This window comes from Electrophorus electricus, chromosome 15, assembly GCF_013358815.1.
Source record: "Electrophorus electricus isolate fEleEle1 chromosome 15, fEleEle1.pri, whole genome shotgun sequence".
Classification (NCBI taxonomy): domain Eukaryota; kingdom Metazoa; phylum Chordata; class Actinopteri; order Gymnotiformes; family Gymnotidae; genus Electrophorus; species Electrophorus electricus.
In genome coordinates this window covers 10,527,293-10,552,913 of record NC_049549.1, presented here as the reverse complement: position 1 = coordinate 10,552,913, position 25,621 = coordinate 10,527,293, and the positions used below count along the sequence as shown (strand labels likewise).

The following is a 25,621-nucleotide window of genomic DNA, read 5'->3' as shown; positions in this document are numbered from 1 at the left end:
TACCCAACATCTCTCCTCAGGGCCAAATCCTTTCCAGTCAATGAGATACTGGATCTTGTTACCCCTTCTTCTCAAATCCAGGATCTCGCAAACTGTATAGGTGGATGGACCCTCAATGTCCAGAGGCAGAACAGTTTCTACTTTAAAGGAACATAGGGCTTAAGGAGAGATACATGAAACAATGGAGATATGCAACAGGTTTGCGGTCATTTCAGTCTGTATCTTACCTCATTAATCCGCTTTTGTATCAGAAAGGGTCACGAATAGCATGGTTTTAATGTACTGCTCCCCTTTAGCTATAGGTCTCTGGTTGATAACCATACTCTGTCCCCTGGCTGGAATGATGGTGCTCGTACCCTCCTGCGATCTGCATAATGCTGAAAATGCTTAAGGACTTTTCTGAACTGCTGATGTTCTGATCACCAGACGTGTTCACTTCTCTTCATCCACGGCAAGTGATCCAGAAGGTTCTGGGTCCCATGGCACAAATGGAGGCTGATATCCTAAGATACACTGAAACAGGGTTAGTCCAATTGCAGAGTGAATGATAGAATTCTGAGCCATCTCTCCCCATACCAGGTACCTAGACCATTCACTTTGCTGATGCCTACAGTATAGTCTGAGGAATTTCCAGAGTTCCTGATTCACTCTTTGGACTTGGCCATTACTCTGTGGGTGGTAACCAGAGGTTAGGCTGTCTCCTGTATGATCTGAAGTAAGGGAAGAGTGCACCCAAGTGATTAGTAAATCTCTGAACTCTGGCAGTAGGTATAGTTTGTCCTCTTGGCAGGAGGACAGGACAGAGGAATTACAAAGTTCCCTTCTCAGCTCGAAATCAAAGTCCCATTGAACCGCACTGATAACACACTCTGGAGGCAGAACAGAAGTGGGGTCAAGCACAATCTCAGAACCACTTGCTTTTACATTACAGGATCCAGGACTGAAGGTAATTTGAAGTTAAATCTAGTATAAAAAAAAACAGGGACCATTGAGCTTAGCGCGAAGTAAGCGCTTAGCCTTCTTAATGTATTTGAATTTTTTGTGGATTGTCCATACCACAAAATGATTCTTTGCCACTTCTAGCCAATGTCTCCATTCCTCTAATGCCATTTTAACTGCCAAACATTCTCGATTCCCACATCGAAATTTCTCTCTGTGGCTAACAATTTGCTAGAAAAAAAAAATGCTATGGGATGAAGTTTCAGGGGTGGGCCAAGACCAAAGAATGGCTCCTAATCCCATTTCTGTAGTGTCTACATCAACAACAAAGGGTACTTCTGGATCCAGATGCTGTAATATCAGTGTTTTTGTGAAGGCTTTCTTTAGTGCCTAAAAAACCTCTTCTGATCTTGGGTTCCATGACAAAGACTTAGGTTTCCCTTTCAATAAGGATATGAAAGGGGCAGCTATTGAACTAAAATTGTATATGAATCTTCTGTAGAAGTTTGCAAAACCTAAGAAAAGTTGAAGCTCTTCAGTAGACTGTGGCTCAGGCCAAGTTACCCTGGCATCTACCGTTTTGTCTTCCATGGTTCCTCCCCCATGCCACTGATGATATAACCAAGGAAGGACGTTCTCTGCAGATGAAATGCACACTTTGCTCCCTTTACGTACAGGTTATTTTCTAGGAGCTTTTGTAAGGGAGCTCTCACATGAACAATGTGATCAGGAAGAGTTTTGGAGTATATCAAAATATCGCATACATCTATGCGACTACAAATCTCCATATCTCCCTCAGTACATCATTAATAAATGCTTGGAATACGGAAGGAGCATTAGCGAGGCTGTAAGGCATGACCAAGTATTCGTAGTGTTCGGAATTGGTGACAAAGGCAGTCTTCCATGCATCTCCCTCACATATCTGAACTAAATTATAAGCTCTCCTTAGACCCAATTTTTTAGGCCCCTCTCATTTATTCCAGGGCTGACGGGACCAACGGCAAAGGATAAGGAAATTTGATGGTGACATTGAGACCATGATATACAAGGATGTAGTCCTCTGTCCTTTTTTTTAAATAAAGAAGAAAGCAGCTGCTGCAGGGGAAGTGGATGGAAGTATGTATCCTTATGCTAAGACCTCTTTTATATGCTCTTCCGTGGCTTCATTCTCGGCAATGGACAGGAGGTATGGACATACTCAGGGAGGAACACTCCCTTCCAATAGCTTGAAGCACAGTTGTAGACCAGTGTGGTGGCAGAGCAGATGCTCTACATTTACTGAATACTTCAGACAGGTCCTGGTACTCCTCAGGTATCCGAAAACCCTCCTCAGGTTCCAGACTCTCCAGTGACATTGAGGAAATAACTAAACTGGGTTTCTCCAACAATTTACTTGACAATACTCCGACCATGAATCTATGTCCAGTTTCTCCCATGAAATCACAGGATTATGATGTTGAAGCCAGGGGTGGCCCAATACCACTGCATGGTTGGCTTTAGAAACCACAAAAAAAGATATGCTCTCTTTATGAAGTGCTACAGTGTAGAGTAACTGGGATAGTGCGATGTGTAATTATCCCAGTTCCTATAGAGCTGCCATCCCTATGGAGTATTTCAGCGTTGATTACAAGTAACTTTTGACTGAAGGAGAAAGATGGGCTACTCACTGCCTTAGCACCAGAAGGATCCTGGGGATACTTTTTGTGTGTTTAATCGATTTTTATGGGTGCGAGTGGAATAGTCCCATAGAATATAACCCAACTCCCCACAATAAACATACGAGCTGAGACAATATTGGCATCTTTTCTCATAGGAGCTAATATGCAAGCTATCAATTTGCATCTCATTGGCTTGAGATAGCAGAGGTGATGAGTACTTGGGTTGTTCATGCTTTTTGTTTCTCCTCCTCTCCTTCACCAGGTTATCCAGATGGACGGAGACTGAAATCAGTTCCTCCAATGATTTAGACTCGTCTCTACAGGCTAGTTCAGTGAGCAGTTCAGTACTGAGTCCTTGCCTGTATTCAGTGCTGCCTTGTTCCATCCACTACTGCCAGCCAAAGTACGAAATTCTAGGGCATATTCTGCTGCTGAATGAGAATCCTGTTTTAATCTATGCAAAACTGCGTTAGTCCGTTCCAAAGCTTTTCCACTTAGCAACAATATAATAAGGGACATATGTACTGTGTCAGAATAAGGAGGCTGATTAGCATTGCATTGTATTGATTAGCAATACAAGGATCATTGCAGCATGTGCATCCAGCTGGATCACCATTGTATTTCTCCAGAAGGGCTCAATGAAACGCTAGCTGTGAGTGGAAAATCCGTAACAATAGTGGGAGTTCTCACCTCACTAGAAGTCAGGGTAGCCTGACGGTGAGTTAGCTCAGTAACAGAGGGTACTATGGCCGCGAGTTGTTGGATCTGTCTAGATAACTCCACCATGTTACCTAAAGATTCCGGCTGCTGATACTGTTGATTTTACAGCTGACCTAGGGCAACCAGAGTTTCAGGCAATAATCTGGTACTTGTCGACTCCATGTTATGGAGAAGTCTTCTGTCAGGTAAAATGAGCAGAGACAGAGTCAAATGTAGTATGACAGAGTTTAATGAGGTAATCTAAAGGTGTAGTCAAAAAACAGGCAAAAGTCAAGATCCACCAAAGACACGACAGGCAAACAAATCCAATAGGAGAATAGGCAATACGGTGAATCCAGAGAATAAATATAAAGATGGTAACCAGAGAATACTTATACGAAAACAACAGCTCAGAAACATATGGCAGGCAAAGCGAGACTTCGCAAAGACACTCAACATAAATGGAACTTAAATACTAGGCACATTTGGGAAAGCAAGACACAGGTGAGTTCGATAATCTGGGGAGAGGAAATGAACGTGAGGTTTGTGGGTAATGTGTCTTGTTGTAGATGAGGACCTAGTCTGTCTGGGCTGTGTGACAGCTACATATTTCGCAGCGAGAGGTGCTGTGGGTTCTTCTCCAAGGATAGTAATTTTTAAGATTGGGGGAGAAGTTCAATATTTGGAAGTAAATTCTTAAATTTTACTGTGAAATTTTATTCTCTCTCACCTTGATCTCTTTCCTTGTCTCGCCTGGTTTGAACACGAGTGTTCCCTCGCAGTACTCGTAGTCAGAGCCGGCGTTGGCCGTGCCGTCTTCTGTATGGTAGTCCACATAGAAGGTGCTGTCTCCTGTGCCGCCCCGGCAAACCACTGCCAGGTTCAGCGTTCCACAGTTTTCCATGCACTGGCTGTGGGCGCTCTCGAAGCCAATTCCGCTGCAGGTGGTGTAGTCTTCATGCTCGGCCACGCCTTCCTCGCTGCCCACAGCCGCCCGCCGGGCATGGTCGGCTGCATGCTTCTTCAGCACGTTGCCCGCGCCGATCATCATGCGTGTGGCCTGGACACGGTAGAAGGCCCGGCTCTTCTGCTGGTGCAGTAGGGCGTAGTAATTGGCTAGCTCCATCAGCTGGTCCAGCTCCTTGTCCGGATACTTCTGCTTGAGGTCCTTCAGGATGCGGATAACCTGAAAGGGGGTGGGGGGATGGGGGGTGGGGCTACTTAGCTGGTCTTTGAGAGAGACATGCTCGCTGAGACCGTCTTAGACCCAGGCCTCTTGGGCAACGCGGGAGACAAGATTTTACATTCTGGTCCATCTGCCACACCCCAGCATTCCAAAAGCAGTCAGGATTTAACAGGAGCAGCTGAGGGAAACTGAACTGACATAAGGTGCTCCAGGCCTGGGTTTAAGAACTCTCAGATGTCATAATAGGGAAGTTTTTTATGTAACTGATACAGTTTGATAAGTGCACATGTAACAACCTGGATATGTTAGTGTGTGTGCAAGTATGTGTGTGTCTGTGTCTATATATGTGTGTGAGTATTTGTGTTTCCACCTCTTTGCGGCTCTCGTCCAGTTCATTTGCAATTTCCATGATAACAGTGGGGCTGTTGGAGTTCAGTAGTGTTGCCATTGTGTCTGCGGTGAGATTCTGGCATTGTTCTGGGGTCATGACCCCCACCAAACTCTTTGGTACAAACTTGCCATCCATCATCATATCCGTTCCTTTAGGGGTCATGTCTCCCTCTGTCTCCACGACAACCCCCGTTCGTTTGTCAGCGCGGTAACGCTTGGCCATATACTTGTAGAAGAGAAGCCGGCGATCAGCGATCCATGCCAGGATTACACAAACTGGAAAATAGCAGAGAGTGACCAGAGCCTCCCACAACTAATAAACACACAAACACATGCAAACACACACACACACACATACACACAAACACACACAAAACCCTTAGTTAGGTTGAGTGGAAAATATGACACTGTGAGCAAGTAGAGATTATTTTCACTATTATCCAATACAAATTTCACTTTTAAAGGTCACTAGCCCTTGGAGCAGATACACTAACAGCTCTTCCTCAAAGCTGGCAAGCAGCAGAAGGTACGAATGTATAAAAGGGCAAAAATGACAGAAAACACAAATGTATTTAAAGCAGTAACATCCTGAAAGTTAACTGTGACAGATCACAGACAGCAACAACTGTAAAACATGAAATAAATGCTCAGTCTAATTCTCACTTTCATTGAATTCCCTCAGATTGCATAAGTATATGAAGTTCCTCCCCCAAGCCCTTCCCATCAAACACACACACACACACACACACACACACACACACACACACACACACACACACAAACCCCCACCACAAACACTTTACACCATTCATCTGTTACACAAGGTGCATTAATTAGACACATGCATGTGAAACTGCACACACACACACACACACACACACACACACACACACACACACAATCCCTCTCTCTTTCCTGCCCACCTCAACGACCCCGGGGGAGATGACAGCGAGGATGAGGTAGAGCCAGATGTAGGCGAAGATGCTCCAGAAGGCCGTAATGAAGAAGACGCGCAGGTGCTTGATCTTCCTTGCCTCGCTCCCAGGAATCACCCACACACAGATGCCAATGATCACGAACATGTTGAAGGCGGCACTGCCCACTATCGTGCCAGGGCCCAGGTCACCTGACTGAAAACCATGCCCACACACCTGCACACGCATGCACACACACACACCCACACACACATATGCATGTGTGGACACACACAGAGAACAATACAGGTTAGCTAAAGTACTAGTTGAATATAAAATCAAATATACCGCAAGGATTCCCAGGATGCTGTGCACCTCCCTGCAGCCTGTCTAATGTGTAATGAATGTTTAATGTTGTTTTATAAGTTAATTTGTGTGCGTAGGTACTTTAATTTAGTTTGTCTCTTCTAATTTGTTTCACAGAGCGTCGCTTCCTTCACATGTATCTCTGTTATCCCCCCACCCTCATTGGTATTTAGTCTTCTGGGGGTTTTTTGGTTGTTTTTTTTTGCATTTTCATCTTCGAAGCCAACACCAGTATATATATGCAGAGAAGTATTCAAGGTTTCCAGAGAAACAGGACATTTCTGACTGAGGCAGTAAAAAGTCTATTGAAGTAAAATATTTATGTAAAACACAATTTTAATGCCAGGTAGAGCATTATCAGATAAATAGGTTGGTAGATGTTTTGTGATATGTGATATAAAAATTGCTGTGAAAATTCTCTCTCTCCCTCACTCTCTTTCACACACTCTCACAGACACACCCATACACACACCCGCGCACACAGGTAAAATAGAACATTTACATGTGTGTATGTGTAAAGAAGTGGATATGACACACTGCATCTATCTGCTTCCCCAGCTGAGCCCCACAGCATAGTCACACAATCATCACCAGGCCTGCAGGGATATGAAGGGCAAGACCTGATCCCAGAACAGCATTTACACCATGAAAATGTAAGCCTGCATTTCAGGTTTACCCTAAAGCTGCCAAATACTTCAGGCTGCACCATATCAACCCCACACTCTGTACCATATCAACCCCACAGACAGTACCATATCCTCTCAAAAGGTTAATCATAATACAGAACTTGTTATAAAAACAGATTCCAGTCTGGAATATCTGGAAATTACCATGTCAGTACTATTTGCCAGCACTGGAGCAGATGGCTCATGACTGTGATGGTCATAATGTTGAAGTATGATTGGCTGAGGCAACTGTCACATCACATCCATAAAGAATAAGAAAGGTTCATCTCAGAGGAGGCAGACACAAGGCATTTTCATTTTAACACAAAAGCTGTGCCTTTTACCTTCAGTCACTGCAGGACTTGCTAATCCATCCTTGCACAGAAAACAGCTGTGTGACATTTTTTAAATTAAAAAGGCAGAATTTCAGATGCTCTTATTTGGTACATAAAATTCTATATATAAATAATGTGTAATGGTGTGTATATGGCAAATGAATAATGTATAATGATGCTCCTAAACAGGACCTAAGCATGTTATAAACAGCAGCAGTATAATACAATCTCTGCTCATCTGCTAGTCCTTTTGTTATACTTTCTTGAGCTTTATCATCCATTGTAGTTAAACTTATTTATTAAAGGGTTGTTTAAAGATTAAAGTGTAATGTTTTTAAAAGATTTTTAAAGTTTCAAACGATCAGCTTATATCTTGAGCAAATTTGCGATAATATCTCGGAGTTCCATTACATGTCATTATGGTATGTGTCAGTTATAGAGCCAGACTTAACAAAAACGTCTCACAGAGTTAGTGTGGGTGTGCTAGATAAAGTATCACGCATGCAAGGATTTCACATGCTGACTCACCTCGATGACAGACAGCAGGATCTCAGGAGCTGAGGAGCCCAGAGCCATTAGTGTTAGGTTGGATACTGTCTCGTTCCAGATACGAACGGTAGCAACTGATGTCTCGCCGTTTGGCAGGGTGATGGTCACCTCTTTCTCCTGTACAACAGAGGCAGCACATTGGAGTTTCAGTACAGAGATGAAAGTTAGAGTAGGTCTGCATTGGGTTTCTGTACACAGCTGAGAGGCAGAGTAGGTCAGCATGGAATTTCATTACACAGCTGAGAGGCAGAGTAGGTCAGCATAAGGGTTTTAGTACATGTCTGAGCAGTAGAGAAGCTCAGCATGAAGTTTCAGTGCAGAGATGAGAGCCTGAATCGTGCAGCAGGGAGATTCAGTACAGGGCTGTGCCGACTGAGTGTTTCAGTACAGTTCTGTAATGCAGAGTAGTTCCATTTTGCTGTCCTTTTATTTAAGAATCAATAAATTGCCAGTTTTGCAGATTTCTGACATGATTTAACTCGGCCAGCATTAACCACCTTTGGCAAACTACTCTTGAGCTTTTTTTTTTTCCAATATTCTGATGGACTTGACCACAGCATATGCAGATATTTCTTGTAATTCGATTTAGCATTATTCTTTTACACATACTGCTTTCTTCATCTACCTGCCTAGCTGAGTATATTTAACCATTTTTGATCCCTTACATTCAGGAGGGACCTTAGTTTTAAGTGGGCATGTTGAAGATATGCACATTTAATAACAGATGCTATAGATTTCTTTACAATCACTTGTGGCTCAAAAAAAGACTCTGCTGCCCATCAGTGACAGCGGTATTACTTTATGGAATTTGTAACCCACCTAATACGGCGGGCCGTACCATGTGACTCGTGGGCGGAGGAGCAGTCTGTGACAATTTACATCGGCGCTGTAACAGGCTACATTTACGGCACTGGAACAACTATCCACACAAATCTATTTATCAGCTCAGAATCCACTTTTCCAGTGATCTAAAGCATGCCGATCTTAAACAAGAGCGTAGCAATACAAAATTGGTAATCGTAACTGCTAGGCCAATCTATATTTAAACTTAATGCAGAACAGTTTCAGCAGCAAAGTCTTTGACTATAATAATGAGCTATCAGGGTGACTGTGACTAACTCACTACTTTAGATCTTTTAGTGATGTACATTTGCAAATCCATGCAGGTTTATCTGAATCATAAAAGCACTTGTGAGGTTTTATACATGTTCCAGTGTTTTGTACAGTGGTGTGTGTGAGGCAGAATTGTACCTGGGTGTCTCAGAACAATGGGACTGTATAAAGCTAGATTCTATAAAATGAGTATAAAACTATAGCTTTGTAAGATACTGGCAATGTTGTTGGAAATTCTAAGGAGTCCAAAAGGGTGAAGAAGTGAAGAACAGTCACTGCTAAACACCAACCTGCCCATCTTCAAATGAACACACCCATATACTGCCACTGTTCAGCTGTCTGTTCAGCTAAAGCCAGGCTAAATTAAAACAATTTATTATTGTGCAATTTGGCATGTGTGATAAGCAATTTATTTACTGCTTTTTAAAAATTGTTTGGCTAATTTTCTCTTCAGACAATTCTGGAGTAAGCTGGTATTGACCTCAAGCACTGGTGCTAAAATGTGTCCATTTTCCCATGGAAAAGTGGAGCTCAGTGCAAACACTGAAATCACATTAAACATTCAGACCAGTGCGAAATGAGTGTAATTACCACACAGACGAAGGCTTATTGCAGCTATAAGCAGGATTATTATTGTCACAATCAGTTACTTTTCAAAACGAGTCAGACAAAAGACTGTGTATCTTCATAATATGGCCATAGATCTGCCCCAGGAAGTGGGAGTGACATAATGAGCGCACTCTAATGTTGGCTAATGCTAATGTTGACTAAAAAAAAAATATTTGAGTGAAATGAACAAAAAAGAATGTTATAAACAGTGTCAATAATCATAAAACAATGAAAAGAGAGCTAAAGAAATCAAACAATTGTAAACTTGTTATACTCTACTGTCCAAACACAAACTGAAAAAAATGGAATCTGATTGCACAGCCTAAATTGAGGTTGTGCTTTGAGACAAGTTATCCATTCTCATCACTGCTTAAAATAGCCATGCCATCATCTCACCTGTGATGTAATAACCTCTATGGACGCCATGAAGCGGTCAGCGATGATGGACACGCCCAGGAACAGGTACATGAGAAAGACGAAGTAGACCATGGCGCGGCCAACCTTGCTGCCGAGTCCAGGGTTGAGTGGCTCCCAGACGGGGAGGAGGATTCCGGGCTTACACTCCACCGCGTCGCCACAGCGAGCCGGGGGGCTTGCGTAAGTTGCTGAAACGTTGTCATACGGCTCTGTAGTCGTGGACGGAGTCACAGGCCCTTCCTCTCTCTGGGACTCCGGAGTGCAGGGCGGTGGGAGGTAGAGGAGGAGGAGTGCGAGGGAGTTGAGGAAAACCGTGCAGCGGAGAGGAAAAGAGAGCACCATGGCTCCGGTTCCTGAGGAGCGGCGAAGTGTTACGGAGGAGATGAGAGAGGAGACAGAGAGGAACCAGCCCACCTGGTCATACACACACACACACACACACACACACACACACACACAGACACAGACACAGACACGCACACAGACGCACGCACACAGACGCACGCACACAGACGCACGCACACAGACGCACGCACACACAAAGAGAGAAAGAGTGAAAAAGTAACAGGACAGTAAGTCACAGTTATTGAATTAGTGATCACAGTAATTCATTTTTTTAAACAAATTCCAACTCATTAGCAACTGAAAGTCCCAGTTATTTTTTCACAACATTCAGTTTGATGAGAATAGACACTCAAAAACACAAAAATATGGTGTGAATAAGCTCTGAGGTATGACCATTACTTGCATCACAAGATCTTTATGGGGAACTAGTTGAGCTCATAAATAGAAAACTAGAGAAACCAGATCTGTGCCCAGATTACCAACATGGCACAGTGGCAAAACAAACAAAAAAAAACACCCATCAAACTACTGTGGAGGCACATTTGAGGTTGTGCCAGACTGTACGGTTATGATCTTTGTGGGCAGGAAGTGACACCTGTTCAGGCATCAACCCATAATGCGCTTTAATCATTGGATTTGCTTCGTTGACTTGCTGCAGTAGGGGACCCTCTACTTGTTTCAACACATTTCTCGGCCTCACTTTCACCTCTCCGTTTCATTCTCTCTCTCTTTTTTTGCTCACTTTACCCCTTTCTTTGTCCCTCTCTTTCATTTTCTCGCTCTCTTTTCTCCCTGACTGGATGCCAGCGCAGAAGCTTAAATCCAAATCCTTATGAAGGAATACAATACCTAATCTTTCTTACCTAATCCCTGGATGAGTGTGCCATGAAACATGAAGCAAAAGAGAGTTTTTAACAAAGTGGAGAGAACTCAAAACTGCGTTTAAGCCACCAAATCAAGTGTCCAACCATCAAACGTGTTCCTCAATACCCACCTTTATTACAGATTTTTGCTATTTATATTTTTTGTGATTTAATTCTAAATTGTAATTCTTCTAATTTTGTATCCTTACAGTTACACTCTATATCTTATATTCTTTTACTTAAATTTAATTTTTGTCAGACTCAGATTCAAATGGATTTACTGGCCAGAATAATGATTGACAACTAAGCATTGAGTAGAATAATTGTAAAGATAATAGTGGTAATGCGATGGATGAAGGGATTTTTTAAATTCATTTTGTGTCACTCCCACGCAAGCCTACATTTTTAGGTCTCTGCAAATGTGCTCACATTGGTGATATGAAAGTGCAGAATTCTTTATGTTAAACTAAACTGTTCAACACTGTGACATGTTGAAACCATGATTTTAAAATACAAGTGTAGTCAGTTCAAATAGATTGATGTCTACCTGTCATGCATATCCTACGTTAGAGCAGTCAGTACAGTAGATGAGCTGTTTAAGGTGTAAACACTGTAACATGGGTCATGGTTAGTCTACTAAGGCTAAATGCTTTATCTAGGCCTAGTGATACTATCAAAGTAAAAGATCATCAGTGAATTCATATCCTACTCATTTTAGGCATCAAGTTATTTAGTACACATAAAGTGTACAGCTTCTCACTGTGTTGACTGGATGTTTAAGCGTTTTGTGCCATGTCTTCATTCTAAAGTGTCCTTGAGTACTGAAAAAGGTGCTGTATAAGTGTACGTTCATATCATATTCATATATCTAAGAGTAACATGTAACATTAATCACCCTTACATGCACAATAACATGCACAACACGCCTCTTTACATGCACAAAAATACTCTAATCTTTCCTGACTGAGGTTAATACTCTGACCAGCAAAAAAGCAAACACCCTTATCCTGTTTCTTTAATTTTGATAAGGTCTTAATTCAGGAACTGAATCCTGAAAACTCTCTAGTCAGTACTTATTTAATCAGGGCATGCAATAAAAATCAGATTTATGTGTGCTTTTTATGTGCAGATTATGCAAATTTAAGAAAAATAGCAGAACAGTGCAAGTATTCAGATTTAATGAAGTTTCAGTCATTCTTGCCATAGAATTTAAGTAATTATGTTACTGTTGTGGCTGTAAATGCACTCACTCGTACTGGTGAATGATTCACTTCACCAATTCAAATTATTTAAATCTTTGAAAAAACATGTTACTACACAACACCTAAAAGTGTTAAAATTATTTTTTTTCTATAACTGAAATTTAAACTTAAAGCATAAGAAATGACACCCAATATATTTCAGTGAAATTCTGTTGTGTGTATTAGTAACACAACAGTGAATTCTGGGATAGACTCGAGCTCAAAGGGACATGGAAGGACCACTTCAACAAACTATATGTGGCTCTGCTGAAGGAGATGTAGGAAATCATGGATTCCCCTCCCACTGCTCTGCCCTCCCAGTAAACACACACACACACACAGACATGCATGCAAGCACACACACACATGGACGCACACCCACAGACCCACACGCATGCATGCACGCAGACAAACACACACACACACACACACACACACACACACACACACACGGATGCACACCCACAGACCCACACGCATGCATGCACACAGACAAAAACACACACACACACACACACACACACACACACACACACACACACACACACACACACACACACACACAGAGACAGAGACAGAGACAGGGAGACATGGCAAGAGGAACCCAGTAAAAAATATTAAATGTAATATAATATTAAATGTAATATAATGCAAGTCTGTACGTTGTCCACAGTGATATCCATTGTTTTAAATGTAAAACACATGAAGGTCTTCATCCATGCATTCCTTCAAGGTGGAGTTCATTGTGTCTTTATAGAAGGGAATTGCACCAGCCTGAATCCTTATGTTATTATCTCTTAGCTAACTGATGATGGCATCCATCATTTAGATCATCTGTGGCTTTGCTCTCTCACTTCGCTGAACATGGGTTCCTCCTCCTGGCTCTACGAATCGCCATCTGAGACATTCCACCAACAGTCAGTGTGACTCATCATCAACCTAAAGCACCAGCACAAATTTAACCATCTTTAACCTCTCAAACACAAGGTGGGGTGGAATTTCTGGCTCACTGCCAGGAGATGTGGCACCAAAGGGAATTATTATTTTTTTTTTTTGTGAGCAAATCATTTCAATCATCATAAATGACATCTGATAGCACAGTAAGTGGATTACGTCAGAGCTGGTTGGTGTTAATGTCTTCTTGGTTTGGGCATGTCTATTCTCATAAGACTGACCATGGAGTTTAATGTTGACAGAAGCAATGATAAAACAAACACGCAAAAAACAAAGCAGGAGTCAGTAGTCTACACAAATCCTTCAAGCACAGTGTGAGGTGTTTGTTTCATCTGACAGCTATACTGGGTTACTGTTTCATGGACAATTACTGTACTAGCTAGTTGGTCATATGGTGATATGTGTAAAATGCTCATCAGATATAAAACAAATAGGGCAGATATTCATCTAATTACCTTTCACTGCTGGCAAACAGCAGGGACGGAAGACATCTGTCTTTATGATTTGCTACAGGACACTGTAATTGACTTTTTCATACAGACACCAACTGTACAGCTGTCATCATGCTGGAATGGGTTGTAAATTTAAGATAAGACTGTAACATAAGTGTATGAAGCATCTGAAAATTCATCAACTGAAAGCCTTTTACAAACATCCACCGCACATTGAAAAACAATGTACAATGTGCAATACAAAACCACTTTCCTTAAAGGGCCCAATCACGGAATTTCCTCAACTTTATTGGAATATAGAATTTTGAAGCAATATGTAAATATTGTTATATCAGTTTCAAAACACACCATTCACTCCCCCAGTCCATACAGTCCATATAAGGAATCATAATGAAACAAAAATGTCATGAGGACATCAAGGAAAAATATAAAAATAAAAGAAAAATGTGGGATATGAGCCCTTTCTAAACTCTATCACTAATTATGTTACTGTATATTTTACAGATGCTGAGCACCACTACAGTAATCTCTACAAGAATCTATTGCTTCAGACAAAAAAAAAAAAAAAAAAACACTTGGTTTTTATTTCTGTACTGGTAAACGTCTGACCACAGGCTGGGGAGCAGAGCCATCCATTGCTCTCTCTAGTGTGTTCAGAGTGAGTTGAGAGGAAGGATATTCCCAAACTACACGGACATGTCATACCACCCTACAGCTGCGCATAAGACCATCGAAGGACTATGATATCTATAAAGCACACTACCAACTCCTGTACTCAGCCAGCTTCTAAGAATACTTAACCAAGCATAGACGCGCACGCACCCACACACACCCACGCACCCACACACACCCACCCCCACACACACACCCACAGACCAACACACACCCACACACACACACACACACCCACATGTCCTGTTCTTTCCAAAACATTATCTGTGCGGTCACCATCTCAGCTTGTAGCTCACTGCAGAGCATTCCATTCTGCACAGGAAGCTGTTAGGGGCCTGAACACGGAAAAGACCTTGACCTCAAAAACACAGAGGTCAGCAGAAGCTATTGCCACGTTTACATAACCCTTCATTTTCTGAAGTACAAAGAAAGCAAGGGAAGACTAGCAACTTTACACGTTTGTAACGTCACTGTAGGATTTCTTTGCAAATATTAAACCCAGATTTGATCAGAATGAGCGAGGCACAGAAAGCATGTTGGGGGACAGGAAGAGGGCGCAAAGAGGTCCCACTGTGAATATTAAGATCAATGAGGAGATGAAACAGAACTACGGCTCTAAATGACTGCTGTGTTCCGACTCCCTGTTCTCATACAACACCCACTAATAACAGCAGTTCTCATGTCCATGTGAGCAATCCTCACCAAAGCTCTATGAAATTGCAAAATTCTATGAAAATACAAACCCTTTAACCAAAAAGTGCGAACAGCTATTGATGCTTCAAGCAGAAACATCATGCCATTCTTTTTATGGGTGCATTTTAAACACCTTGTGCAATTACAGACACATCACCCAAGGATTTCTTGCGTTCTGTGCTCTCCAGCCCCAGACCAGGCTCTGTACAGTCAGATCAGCTCACAGACGTAATACAGGATGGATCAGCTCAAACCAGTCCTGCCTGATGCTGAATGAGGGTAGCAGACTGTAACCAGTCTACACTGTGACAGACTTATTCCAACACATGCATCGAAACCACATCGATCTTATAGATCCATAGACCGCCCCCCCTGCACATCTGTGTGAGCCTAAAACCCATCAATCTTTACAGGAGGAGATTAGAACATTTCAGGCTACAAAAATACCCCAACCCCAGATGAATTATGAATGAGATGGGTCGTGCCTCAAGATGAAGGTTCTGTAAAACACCAGGATTCAAGCCAGCTGAGGGAATGTAAGTGAAACACTACCTATGCCTACAAAACACTGTACCCTGCGTCCCTACAAAACACTGTACCCTGCGTCCCTACAAAACACTGTACCCTGCGTCCCTACAAAACACTGTACCCTGTATCCCTACAAAAAACTGTGTAACCCCACAAAGCCAAGGTTTTATATTACTCTAGTCTTGGTTTTATAATACTCTAATAATACTCTATGATACTCTGGTCTTGGTTTTTATAATCCTTTGTTCTTGGTTTAATAATCCTCTGGTCTTGGTTTTTATAAGCCTTTCTTCTTGGTTTAATAATCCTCTGGTCTTGGTTTTATAATCCTCTGTTCTTGGTTTTATAATACTTTGGTTTTGTGGACTACACATGTGCAGAATGTTTTCATCTCAACTGGAAGACAAGAACCATCACTGGAGGAATTGATTACTTGTTGAGCTGACTCAATACAGGTGCAGTCAATACAGAAAACCAAACCTTCTGTACAGGAGCTCCCCACTATGGTGAGTAATGAACACAGTCCTTTGCTTAAGAAGCATCTGCTTTTAGTAAAGAACTAAGTAGAAGGCAGTTTTGAATAAATCCAAATTTTCTAAAACTTAAAATAAGTAGATGATTCACATACACAAATCATACGGCAATGTCTCATTAGAATGTTGCAAGACAGCAATAAATATCAATTCAATATTACATGAATAGAGGTTTTAATATTTTATAAGGAAAACATCATTTTAATGAGGACATTCTCTCCTTACTGACTATTGTTGTATGTGAAAGTACAAATGTGAAGAAGGGTATCTTCATGCACACACACACGCATACACACACGTGCACACACACACACACACACACACAAACTGCATGCAGACACTCACCCACTGTATCCCTGAGCTGATTTAGGATGCCAAAGACAGCCCAGGGACCACAGAACACTCTGACATATCTCTCCCTACCTTATCCTTTCTTTCTTTCTCTTTCTCTTCCGTCTCCCTCTCCTCTTCTCCATTCTTTCCTTCTTTAGTGTTACTCACCGTATCTCTTCCACGTTTCTTCCCTCTCTCCCTGGATCTCTCTCACATGCACCATGTTGTTTTGAGCTCAGTGAAATGATGATATAGCTTTACTGTTTCCTTTTAGTAATGTTACTGTAGTAACGTCATCCTGCATTCACTCACTCACACACACACACACACACACACACACACACACACACACACACACACACACACACACACACACACACACACACACACACACACACACACACACAGCTGTGCACACCAACACTACCACAGTAGACCTTCACTTGTTTTTTATATGTATTTTCAATATGCATTTAATGCACTGAATATGTACTTCTTGCACCCAGTATAACTGGTATACTTTTTAAAGTTCTGCTGTTTCAGCAGTTAGATTATATATGCAGAATTTATATAATATATATAGAAATATTTTATATAATAGGCTATGTTATGTAGTGACAGGTGGCTAAATTTGTTTCCAGCCTCAGTAAAGGACTGAGTTTGATAACTACAAAGAAAAGCAGAATAAATCTGTTTACTTTAAAGGAGAAGAGAAAGAACTAGAGGAAGATGAGAAACAACTGCGTACACATACCTGTGCTTAGCTATCCCACACAATCAGGTCATCTGTTGCCACGCAGAATTCATCTGACCACGGGGCCACTGCTAAGTGGGCGATGTTGGGGCAGTGGTTCCCACCGTGCCGTTAACACTGACGTGGTAGTGGCATGAGAAGCCCGGTTAAGGTCATACTTGCTGAACTAGTAGCTGGCCACAGGGCATTGCTGAGGCTTCTACATATCCTTGTCATTGTTGGTTCTGCTATCCAAAAATGGCCCCGTGGTCTGAAAATGCCCATCAGTCAATGGCTGAAGGGTGGTTAATACAAACTGTCCTATAGGTAAAACTTTTAACCGTGCACCCGTACCCCAAAGGTAATAAAGTGCTGTATCTACATGTGTTGAACTGCTGGTGCCCCAGGTGCAAAGTTAAAAGTTAACATTAAATTTAGCAACTGGGTACATAAGCTACCGTATGGCCAAATTAAGTCACACCACTGTAAAAGGAAAAACAATAACATCAAAGTGTGCTTTGATTTTAGCAGGTTCAACTGCGCTGACTTTTTTGCATTCTATTTAGTACCACAGCGAGAACCGGCTTAATGTTCTCACAAGAATGCAGCATCAGAAGGCCAGTACAAATGCTGCAACACAGCTAGTGACATGGGAAGAGGAGTTGTTATCAGATGGCCAGATGGAAAAGATAAATTAATAAATACAAACCTGTGGGGTGTGGGCGGGGCCAGGAGGGGATTATAAATCGCTGATGCAAAAAAAAAAAAAAAAAAAAAAAAAGTTTATGCTTCACCTTGCTTAATCAGGAAATAAACACACACACGCATGCACAGATGTCACGCGTAATGTAATGACATGGTTGAGATGCTGGCACCCTGAAACTACACTTTATTAAAATGGTGGGGTTTACCTCGAGTCAGAAAAAAGCCACACTCCCCAATAGGATGAGTGCCATTGCACTATATCTTATCTACAGCCCACACAATCCCATTCAGCTGCTGACCTGGCACCTCTTGCTAGCCATTTGTAACATCAAATGTTGTCGGCTGTTCTGGGTGTCGGTCACACATCGCACGGATTCCGGCCCACAGGGAGCAGTGTGGGAGTTGTCATGAACTGTTTTAGGGTAAAATAAGGAAATAAGCACCAAAACAAAGCACTGGACACAATTAAAGGAGCGGTAAGTGTTGTAGAAATAAGTCAGCTGTTTGAGCACAGTGCACTCTGTGTCAGCCAGGGGATTACAGAGAATATCTCATTTTCTGATTAATTTCATGAAGCATTTGTACGTTGAAGACAAAAAGAAACATGCGTTGGAAATTTAGGAAAACTGCCAGTAGAATATAATAATATTAACAGTCCAGTTTGTAAATATCAAGAGTGTTTTATAATAATAGAGCACTACACATAACAGCAGGCAGTTTGGCAACATAGATCCCGAAGAAAACTGAGTTGCATTAAGGTATTACTGTGTACCATCTGTGTCATATTTCACTGATGCAGTGCCGATACTATTAAATGACTTTAGGTATACTGTATTATATGTGTGTTTGTGTGTGGAAAGTTGGTAATAAATCAGAGTGTGTGGTAGGGTGAATCTGTCTATACAGCAATGTCTCCGTCATGATATTGATTGTGGATTTTATACTCTTTGTGAAGGAACATTTACAGTGCCCACTGCTCAAATAAGCCTAATTTGTACGAAGTAGGAAAACAAAATATGCACACACACACCCACACACTTCCTTCTTCAGTGTTTCCTCCATGCTGTGCATCGCAGTTGCTGGCCTCTCCACTCTGTTCCTTATGAGCCTATTTGAAAGTCAATCAGTTTAAAAAGCGAATCGTGTTTACTGGCCAGTTCCTCTGACTTGTACATTAAATTTGTCTTGGCACAGTACAACAAGACGCAGAAAACCACACCAATGGGAAGGGAATTAACTTCGGTACCAGGCACACATTGGGGATTTTGCACAAACAACATACAATTTCAACAACATATGTTAAGTTTAATGGAGAACATATTGCGGGGAAATTGATGAATCGTACAATGTAGAGAAACACAATCTAAAATGCCATACAGAGCAAAATCAACACAATTTACAATAAGCAGTAGTGACATGGACACACTATGAGTATTGTGTAGACGGGACTGGTGGTATGCAAACTGTTGGCTGGGCAGCAGTCAAGCCAAACCAGTTAATAACAGATGACGATCTTCTTAATGGAGGTCCTATAAAAACTGTACTTGGATGCGAGATGTGAAAGTACATTCAGGGTGCTGTAACCTTGGTGACAGTTGTGATATTTCCATCTCAGCTGAGGGAGCTGGACATGTTCCTAAGAAGTGTGATGGGCTCAAATATGGTGACAATGTATTCACTGTCTTCCAGCGGAAGAGGAACGCCAGGAGATTTTTTTGAGCCTCAGGTTCCACTCTGTTCCTTCTCGATACAGCCGAGAGGTGCTCTGCTCCGCTTTCTGTACCTACTCATCATTTCCAGAGATCAGGTCCATGATGGCTGCGTTATCTACAGCATTAGAATTTTGAGGGAAGGACTACTATATGACTGATGCACTCAATGGTATAGACTAGAGCAGACAGAGATATGCAGCCCGTTGGTACCAGTGGTCAGCTGATTTGGGAGGCAAATGCTCATCCTGACATACTGCGCTCCAATTGTCCAAAATGTTGTAGATCCATTTGCAGATGGGCGGGTCTGCGTTCAGTTGACATTGTTTAACAGTTTTTCGAGACTGTTAAATTAGCTCTATAACTGGAAGGTTAGGAGCAGTGATGTATAATGTGAGAGGATCAGAGGATCAGACGGATTCCTTACCTCGGACGTAACTGTAACCGGCCTGTTTCGTTAGGCCAGGTTGTGGTGTGCTATTTTAGGGGTGGGGGAGACTGGGCCAATAATGGGAGAAGCAAATTGCACTGTACTATCTTGGTGCAGCAACAGCACCTGGTCTCAGGCAGTCTGATGCAGTTTGTGGGGAGTAGAACATGGACATCAGCTTCCATAATGAGGAAGGAGAGAGTATGCGATAAAGGATAGGAAGGTGAGAAAGCAGCTAAGTAGCAGTACTTTCAGACTGATATCTGCAGTTCATGATGATGTGATTGGTAAGATTGAGTGGAATCACTCTGTGTTTGTGTGAGGGTGTGTGCGTCGTTTTGCATTTAGTGGTGGTTTGGCCCTTCCAAAAGCAGTCCATGCTTGCAAATTCTTGTTCCAATTTGCTTTATAATTTCTCGTGGCTGATGTTATCGCATCGGTGAGTCAGGGTTTGTGATACAATAAAGAACTTTGATGCCTTGTCAGCCACCCCAGGAGACTGGGCACTCCTGTGTTCCTGGTTTTATTGTGAACGCTAATGAGAGAGTTAGGACATGTAGGCTGTCCAACTTCATAAACAAAACTCATTTGTGGCTATTCTCTCGCCTCTCACTTACACACCCCCACATACACATTGGGTGTCGCAGTGGAAACCCATGTGGGGAAACAGCATATGCTGTATTTGGTTTAAGTGGAACCTCCATAGTGGCATCAGTGAAGGGAGGTCAGTGATCCGTAATAAGTGCACACCAGCAGTACCTTGCTGTCTCATGCCTTTTACTGTGCCACCTTTGGGGTGGCAGCTTTTTGTTCTGCAGTGTGGAGAAAGCCACAACAAACACAGACTCTCTCACAATACCGCCCCCACTGAGTGAACTTGCGCTCCCACAATTCTCAGCAACACCACTTCATTTGTGACTGTAGCTGAGAATCATCACCCCACAAAATGGCTCTCTCAACTTCAGGCCTACGCAATGCACACCTGTTCATTTTGAAAACGCGTATATGTGGACACAAGAGATAGTGGAAAGTCTGCCATCACTACATTGTAAAACAGCTCACCCAATATCCTGACAGCAGAGTGAATCTTCTTCAATTATACCTCCTGCCCCCCTTCATTTAGAGCACAAGAAGTGCAAACAGCCACAAGCCTTTGCGCAGACCTCAACAGATGTTAGCTTATCTTAATTTAACTCCAGCCTTGGGGTTTGCCTAAGCTCTCAATTCATTTACCTCCCCTCCATTAACCCTGGGAGCTGTTTACAACAGCGCACTGAACTATGGACTGCTGAATGTCTTTGAGGTTAGGAGTGTTTTGCACTTCTGCAAATACTGGTCTCTTATTTAACCGTTATGAATGAAATTCACGACTTCATTATGTTTATTAAAACGTTACTATAAAAAAAGGAAAAAGGAAGACAAAAGATGTGTACCTTGTTAACTCTATAACTAGATAGTTTATCTCTATAATTAGATGGTTTGTTTTTATGCAAATATGCTAACCGGGGCTCTGCAGACATTTTGGACAGGAGTCCTTCATCGGCTCTGCGAGCATAACAATATATGCTATTTCAGTTATTTTAGAATTTCATATTTAAAAGGTTAGTCAGCCGTACAGGCAAAGTGCTTCTGAAGCAGAACTCGGCATATGTGTAAAAAAAAGAAACTTAGCTAGCTGGTTAACAGAAGCCTCCAGTGGACTGCGACATGACAGCTTGTAATCATAAACCCAACTTTACACTTGAACACTGCTCAATATCTAATGATTGAAAAAACATTTCCATATTTCCACACAACTTTAGGTAAAAGTGGGCCTGCAGCTGATTAGCAAAACTATTACAACACATTAAGATTAGTTGCCATCATTAGCTAAGAAGCCTAAAGCTGGGCACTTGGACTACGGCATAGCTACAGATCACAGCTCCACACTTGAACACTCACAATAGCAACCTTGTTGGTTTTAAACATCAAAAATCCACAAATAATAATGCATACTTATAGGTTGTGAACCTGAATCTTGCATTGGGCCACAAAAAATTGGAACTGTCATGCCCTTCAGGAGAAAGAGATGTGAAGATCCAGCACTGAACTGTTCATGTCCACCGTGAAGTGTTGGGCACAGAGAAAAAATAATTGTAATAGTGGAATGAACAGTGATGACACTGTGAATGTCTACCACTGACTTTTGTGGTTCATTGTGGTTTGTGGCAGAGCATACAAAGGAGATTTCCACTCACTACGCATAAAACAGAGTCTTTTTGACATGGCTACAAACCTGAACAAAGTTTTCCCGGCCTCTAGGACTTGCTAAGCGTTGTGTGACGGCGTGCAAAGCTTGCTGGTAGGCGGGCAATAGATAAAATGTTACAAGATTATGTCATCTTGTAGCAAAGAAAATGGCTGAAATTCCATCAAAGTGTTTCAGGCAACTGAGAAAATTGAGGGGCTGGGTGGGGTGGGTGGAGAGCTACTCACTGTACCATGTACTCTGGGTTTTTTTTAACTTTGCAGACCAAATAGCTATAAAAGGGGAATAAAGGGAAAATCCATAAAAAGATTCCCTTTAATTTACCTGTTAATGTAATGTATTACCATATAGTATTGTGAACGGAAAACAAGGCAGTACAAGGTACTGAATGGGGTTTTGGCTCTGAGCAGCATTTTCAGTGCTATTTCAGCATAATAGATATGCATGAGTAAGCTTGTGCCTGCATGGTATGGGGTTTCCTTTTCAGTATTTCTCATGAAAAAAAAAAAAAAGCAGATCATACAAGCGAGTCATTTTTTATTATTGTTAGACAACATCTTTAAAATTGGCTCCAAGGATGACTAGTTGAGATCATTTTTGCACCATCTGTCACTTTAAAATTAAGCATCTGACTTAATATGTCTGGATGATGGCATATGTCTGGATGATGGAAAACTGTTTTGTGCTAGAATAGTCCTTTAAAATATTACCTAGAATGAGAGAAGCCATGCTACTGCAAGATGTGAACACACACAGCATGCACTGTGATCAGAACGTGATCCCATCATCCAGAGACCCCCATAGACAGTCTGGCTCAGGCGATCAAAAGCTAGGCAGTTATAGACACAATCTGTGCACCAGACTGTTGGTGTCAACAGATAGTTGTACAAAACTGTGAGAACACCTTAACAAATAACGGCAAATCTACTGTATTTAAAGGGGCCACATCCTATAACTTGATTGTGTTTTATCATTTTCCTTGATGTCCACTTACAATGGCTTTATGTTCTAAAAAGTGTTTCATTTTTACATGGTGCTTTTCAACCTCTTTGTCCCTTAGAATGTTACTGCCTGGTGCTGCCTACCTGATGTATGATAAATGAGCTCTGTTCTGATTGGCTGCCCTGGAATGTGCACTCGGAGCGGAAATAGAAGAGAACTGCAATGTAAGTAGGCGGGGCTAAACTGCTGTGGGCTGAACAGGCAGAGATATGTAAATGTGTCTCATGACATAAGGAAAACAGTGATTTCAAAACCGGTTGTTTTTGCTGTATGGACTTGGAGAGTGAACACTGTATTTCGGGAAATTCAGCTTTCTACGATGGGGCACACCTTGTCCTCAATCTTTTGGCTGAACAGTACAGAACGAAAGTAGTGTTATGACGTGAGCACGTAGCCACCTAACCCAGCAACTGAGTTCATTATGCCCAGCTCAGGATGGACGTTTACAAACGGTAAAAAGCCAGCGGGATGCTGGGCTACGCTTTCATCTGCCATATGGCTGCTCTTTGCTGTGCTATGACATGCACATGGGTGGCAGGGAACACAGAGTAATCAGGGAGGACACGTGCATCTGCCCCCATCTCTCTCTTTTTTAGTTTGCCATCTGTCACTTAGGCCCCCTCGGGTCTTGCTCCAGGACACTACCTGGTCTTCTGTCTCTCCTGGTGAATCCCAGTGTCCACCCTACAAATTTGCTAAACATTTACATTTACAGCATTAAGGTGAAACTTGAGCAATGGAGGGTTAAGGGCCTTGAGTGACATATTTCTGCTGCGCTGTTCAAATACAACTGCTACTTAGCTAATTGGTTGGGAATCAGTGGTTGAATAATTGGTTTCTAAATCAATCAATCATTCACATCCTTCATGCAGATCCTTTACTCATTACTTAATTGTGGTTATTTCACTTAACAATGGTGAGCAAGGATTCACAGATTCAAAAAGGCACTAAGGATTCAGAGCCCTGGGTTGCCTACTGTTTTGGCTGGGATATGTTGGCTGGGGCTGTCCTATGAAATCATGGATTTGCCTATATCTTGTGAGACTGCAGGAACTCTCTCTCTCTCTCGCTCTCGCTCTCTCTCTCTCTCTCTCTCTCTCCCTCTCTCCTTTACTGATGGCACTATGCCACCTTTCCTCCTTTCACTCTCTGACTTCCACTCTCTCTCCCTCAGTTGTTTTTGTTTGTCTCTCCTCATCCCTTTCCTCATTAAATTTGCAAGTAAACCTCTGGTTCCCTTTCAGGTAAAGAGACAGTAAAGTTGCCTTAATACTGGTAGAAAAGGTAAGTGACTTTTGGAGCAATTTTCTTACAATTGCCTCTTACACGCAGACAGACGAACCCCCTAAAGACCTCAGACTTCATCCATTCATTCACACTTGGCTCTACATCTACAGGAAGCCATTAACAAAGATGCTTCAATCACCTCCCAACATGCAGTGCAGCTGGATAACCTGACCTGAATCAAAGCCTTTAGACGACAAACAAACACCCCCTTACACACACATTAACACACACACACACACACACACACACACATACATACACACGGACAAACAATTTTGCTGTGGCTCTGTATATTGGATTTGCAATGACACAGGAGTGCATTGTCAGCTTTAATTAAAATGTATTTAGGAATTGTATGAAGCATATAGGAAACACTTCCTTTTTATGCATGGTCCACCTATTTCAGGGCATCAGATAACACATGAACAAGCCTACATAAAATTGTCGCTTTTATTATTTGTTAGAAAGCCTTTGTGATCAATGGCTGCCTGACATTTCAATTTCCATTCTTCTTTATTTATGGACTTTTTGTCTTCAGTCTTGTCTTTGGTAAATGCTCAGTGGCATTCAAGGAAATTACTTGTCTGGAACATTCCCCTTTTCGGCCTCGAACAACCCCGGATGCTGATTTATTGCCATGTTTCGGTTCATTGTCCTGTTGCAAGGTGAAGTGCACTGGCACGCCTACATGACCATGCCACCATGGCTCACAAGTGAGACGGTTCATCTTGACTCAGGAGCGGAACCCCTGCACGCTGTTCTTCGTCACCAGTCTATAAGACTTCTGTCTTCGAATTCTACTCATTTATAATGTACAATAATGGGACTTGCATCCTATGACAAATGCTGCCACATTCTTATAGATGTCTTTGATAAATCTGTGGTTAGAGTGTTGAAGTGATTAAAAGTATTCTTTGGTGGTCCATCGGGTCACTTGGTATTGCTATACTCACCATTGCGTTCCTGCCCCCTAATATTGTATAGATGGATTTGAAACACATAACATTATATCTCTGATTGATTTACTCCGTCTCAGCCTCAGAATGCTCTGCT

At 42.0% G+C, this 25,621-nt stretch overlaps 1 protein-coding gene across 3 annotated transcripts in view; it reads right to left on the bottom strand.

The window, feature by feature from the left end:
• Window positions 1-25,621, bottom strand: part of slc8a2b (solute carrier family 8 member 2b) — an 80,112-nt gene that overhangs the window by 11,067 nt on the left and 43,424 nt on the right. For all 3 annotated transcript variants that reach the window (XM_035534139.1, XM_035534138.1, XM_035534141.1), the window contains 5 exons: window positions 9,820-10,254; window positions 7,681-7,818; window positions 5,796-6,023; window positions 4,853-5,185; window positions 4,027-4,482 (listed from right to left, as the gene is read on the bottom strand). In XM_035534139.1, the coding sequence (XP_035390032.1) occupies window positions 4,027-4,482; window positions 4,853-5,185; window positions 5,796-6,023; window positions 7,681-7,818; window positions 9,820-10,182 (1,518 nt within the window). In that variant the 5' untranslated portion in view covers window positions 10,183-10,254. The remainder of the gene's footprint in view (window positions 1-4,026; window positions 4,483-4,852; window positions 5,186-5,795; window positions 6,024-7,680; window positions 7,819-9,819; window positions 10,255-25,621) is intronic.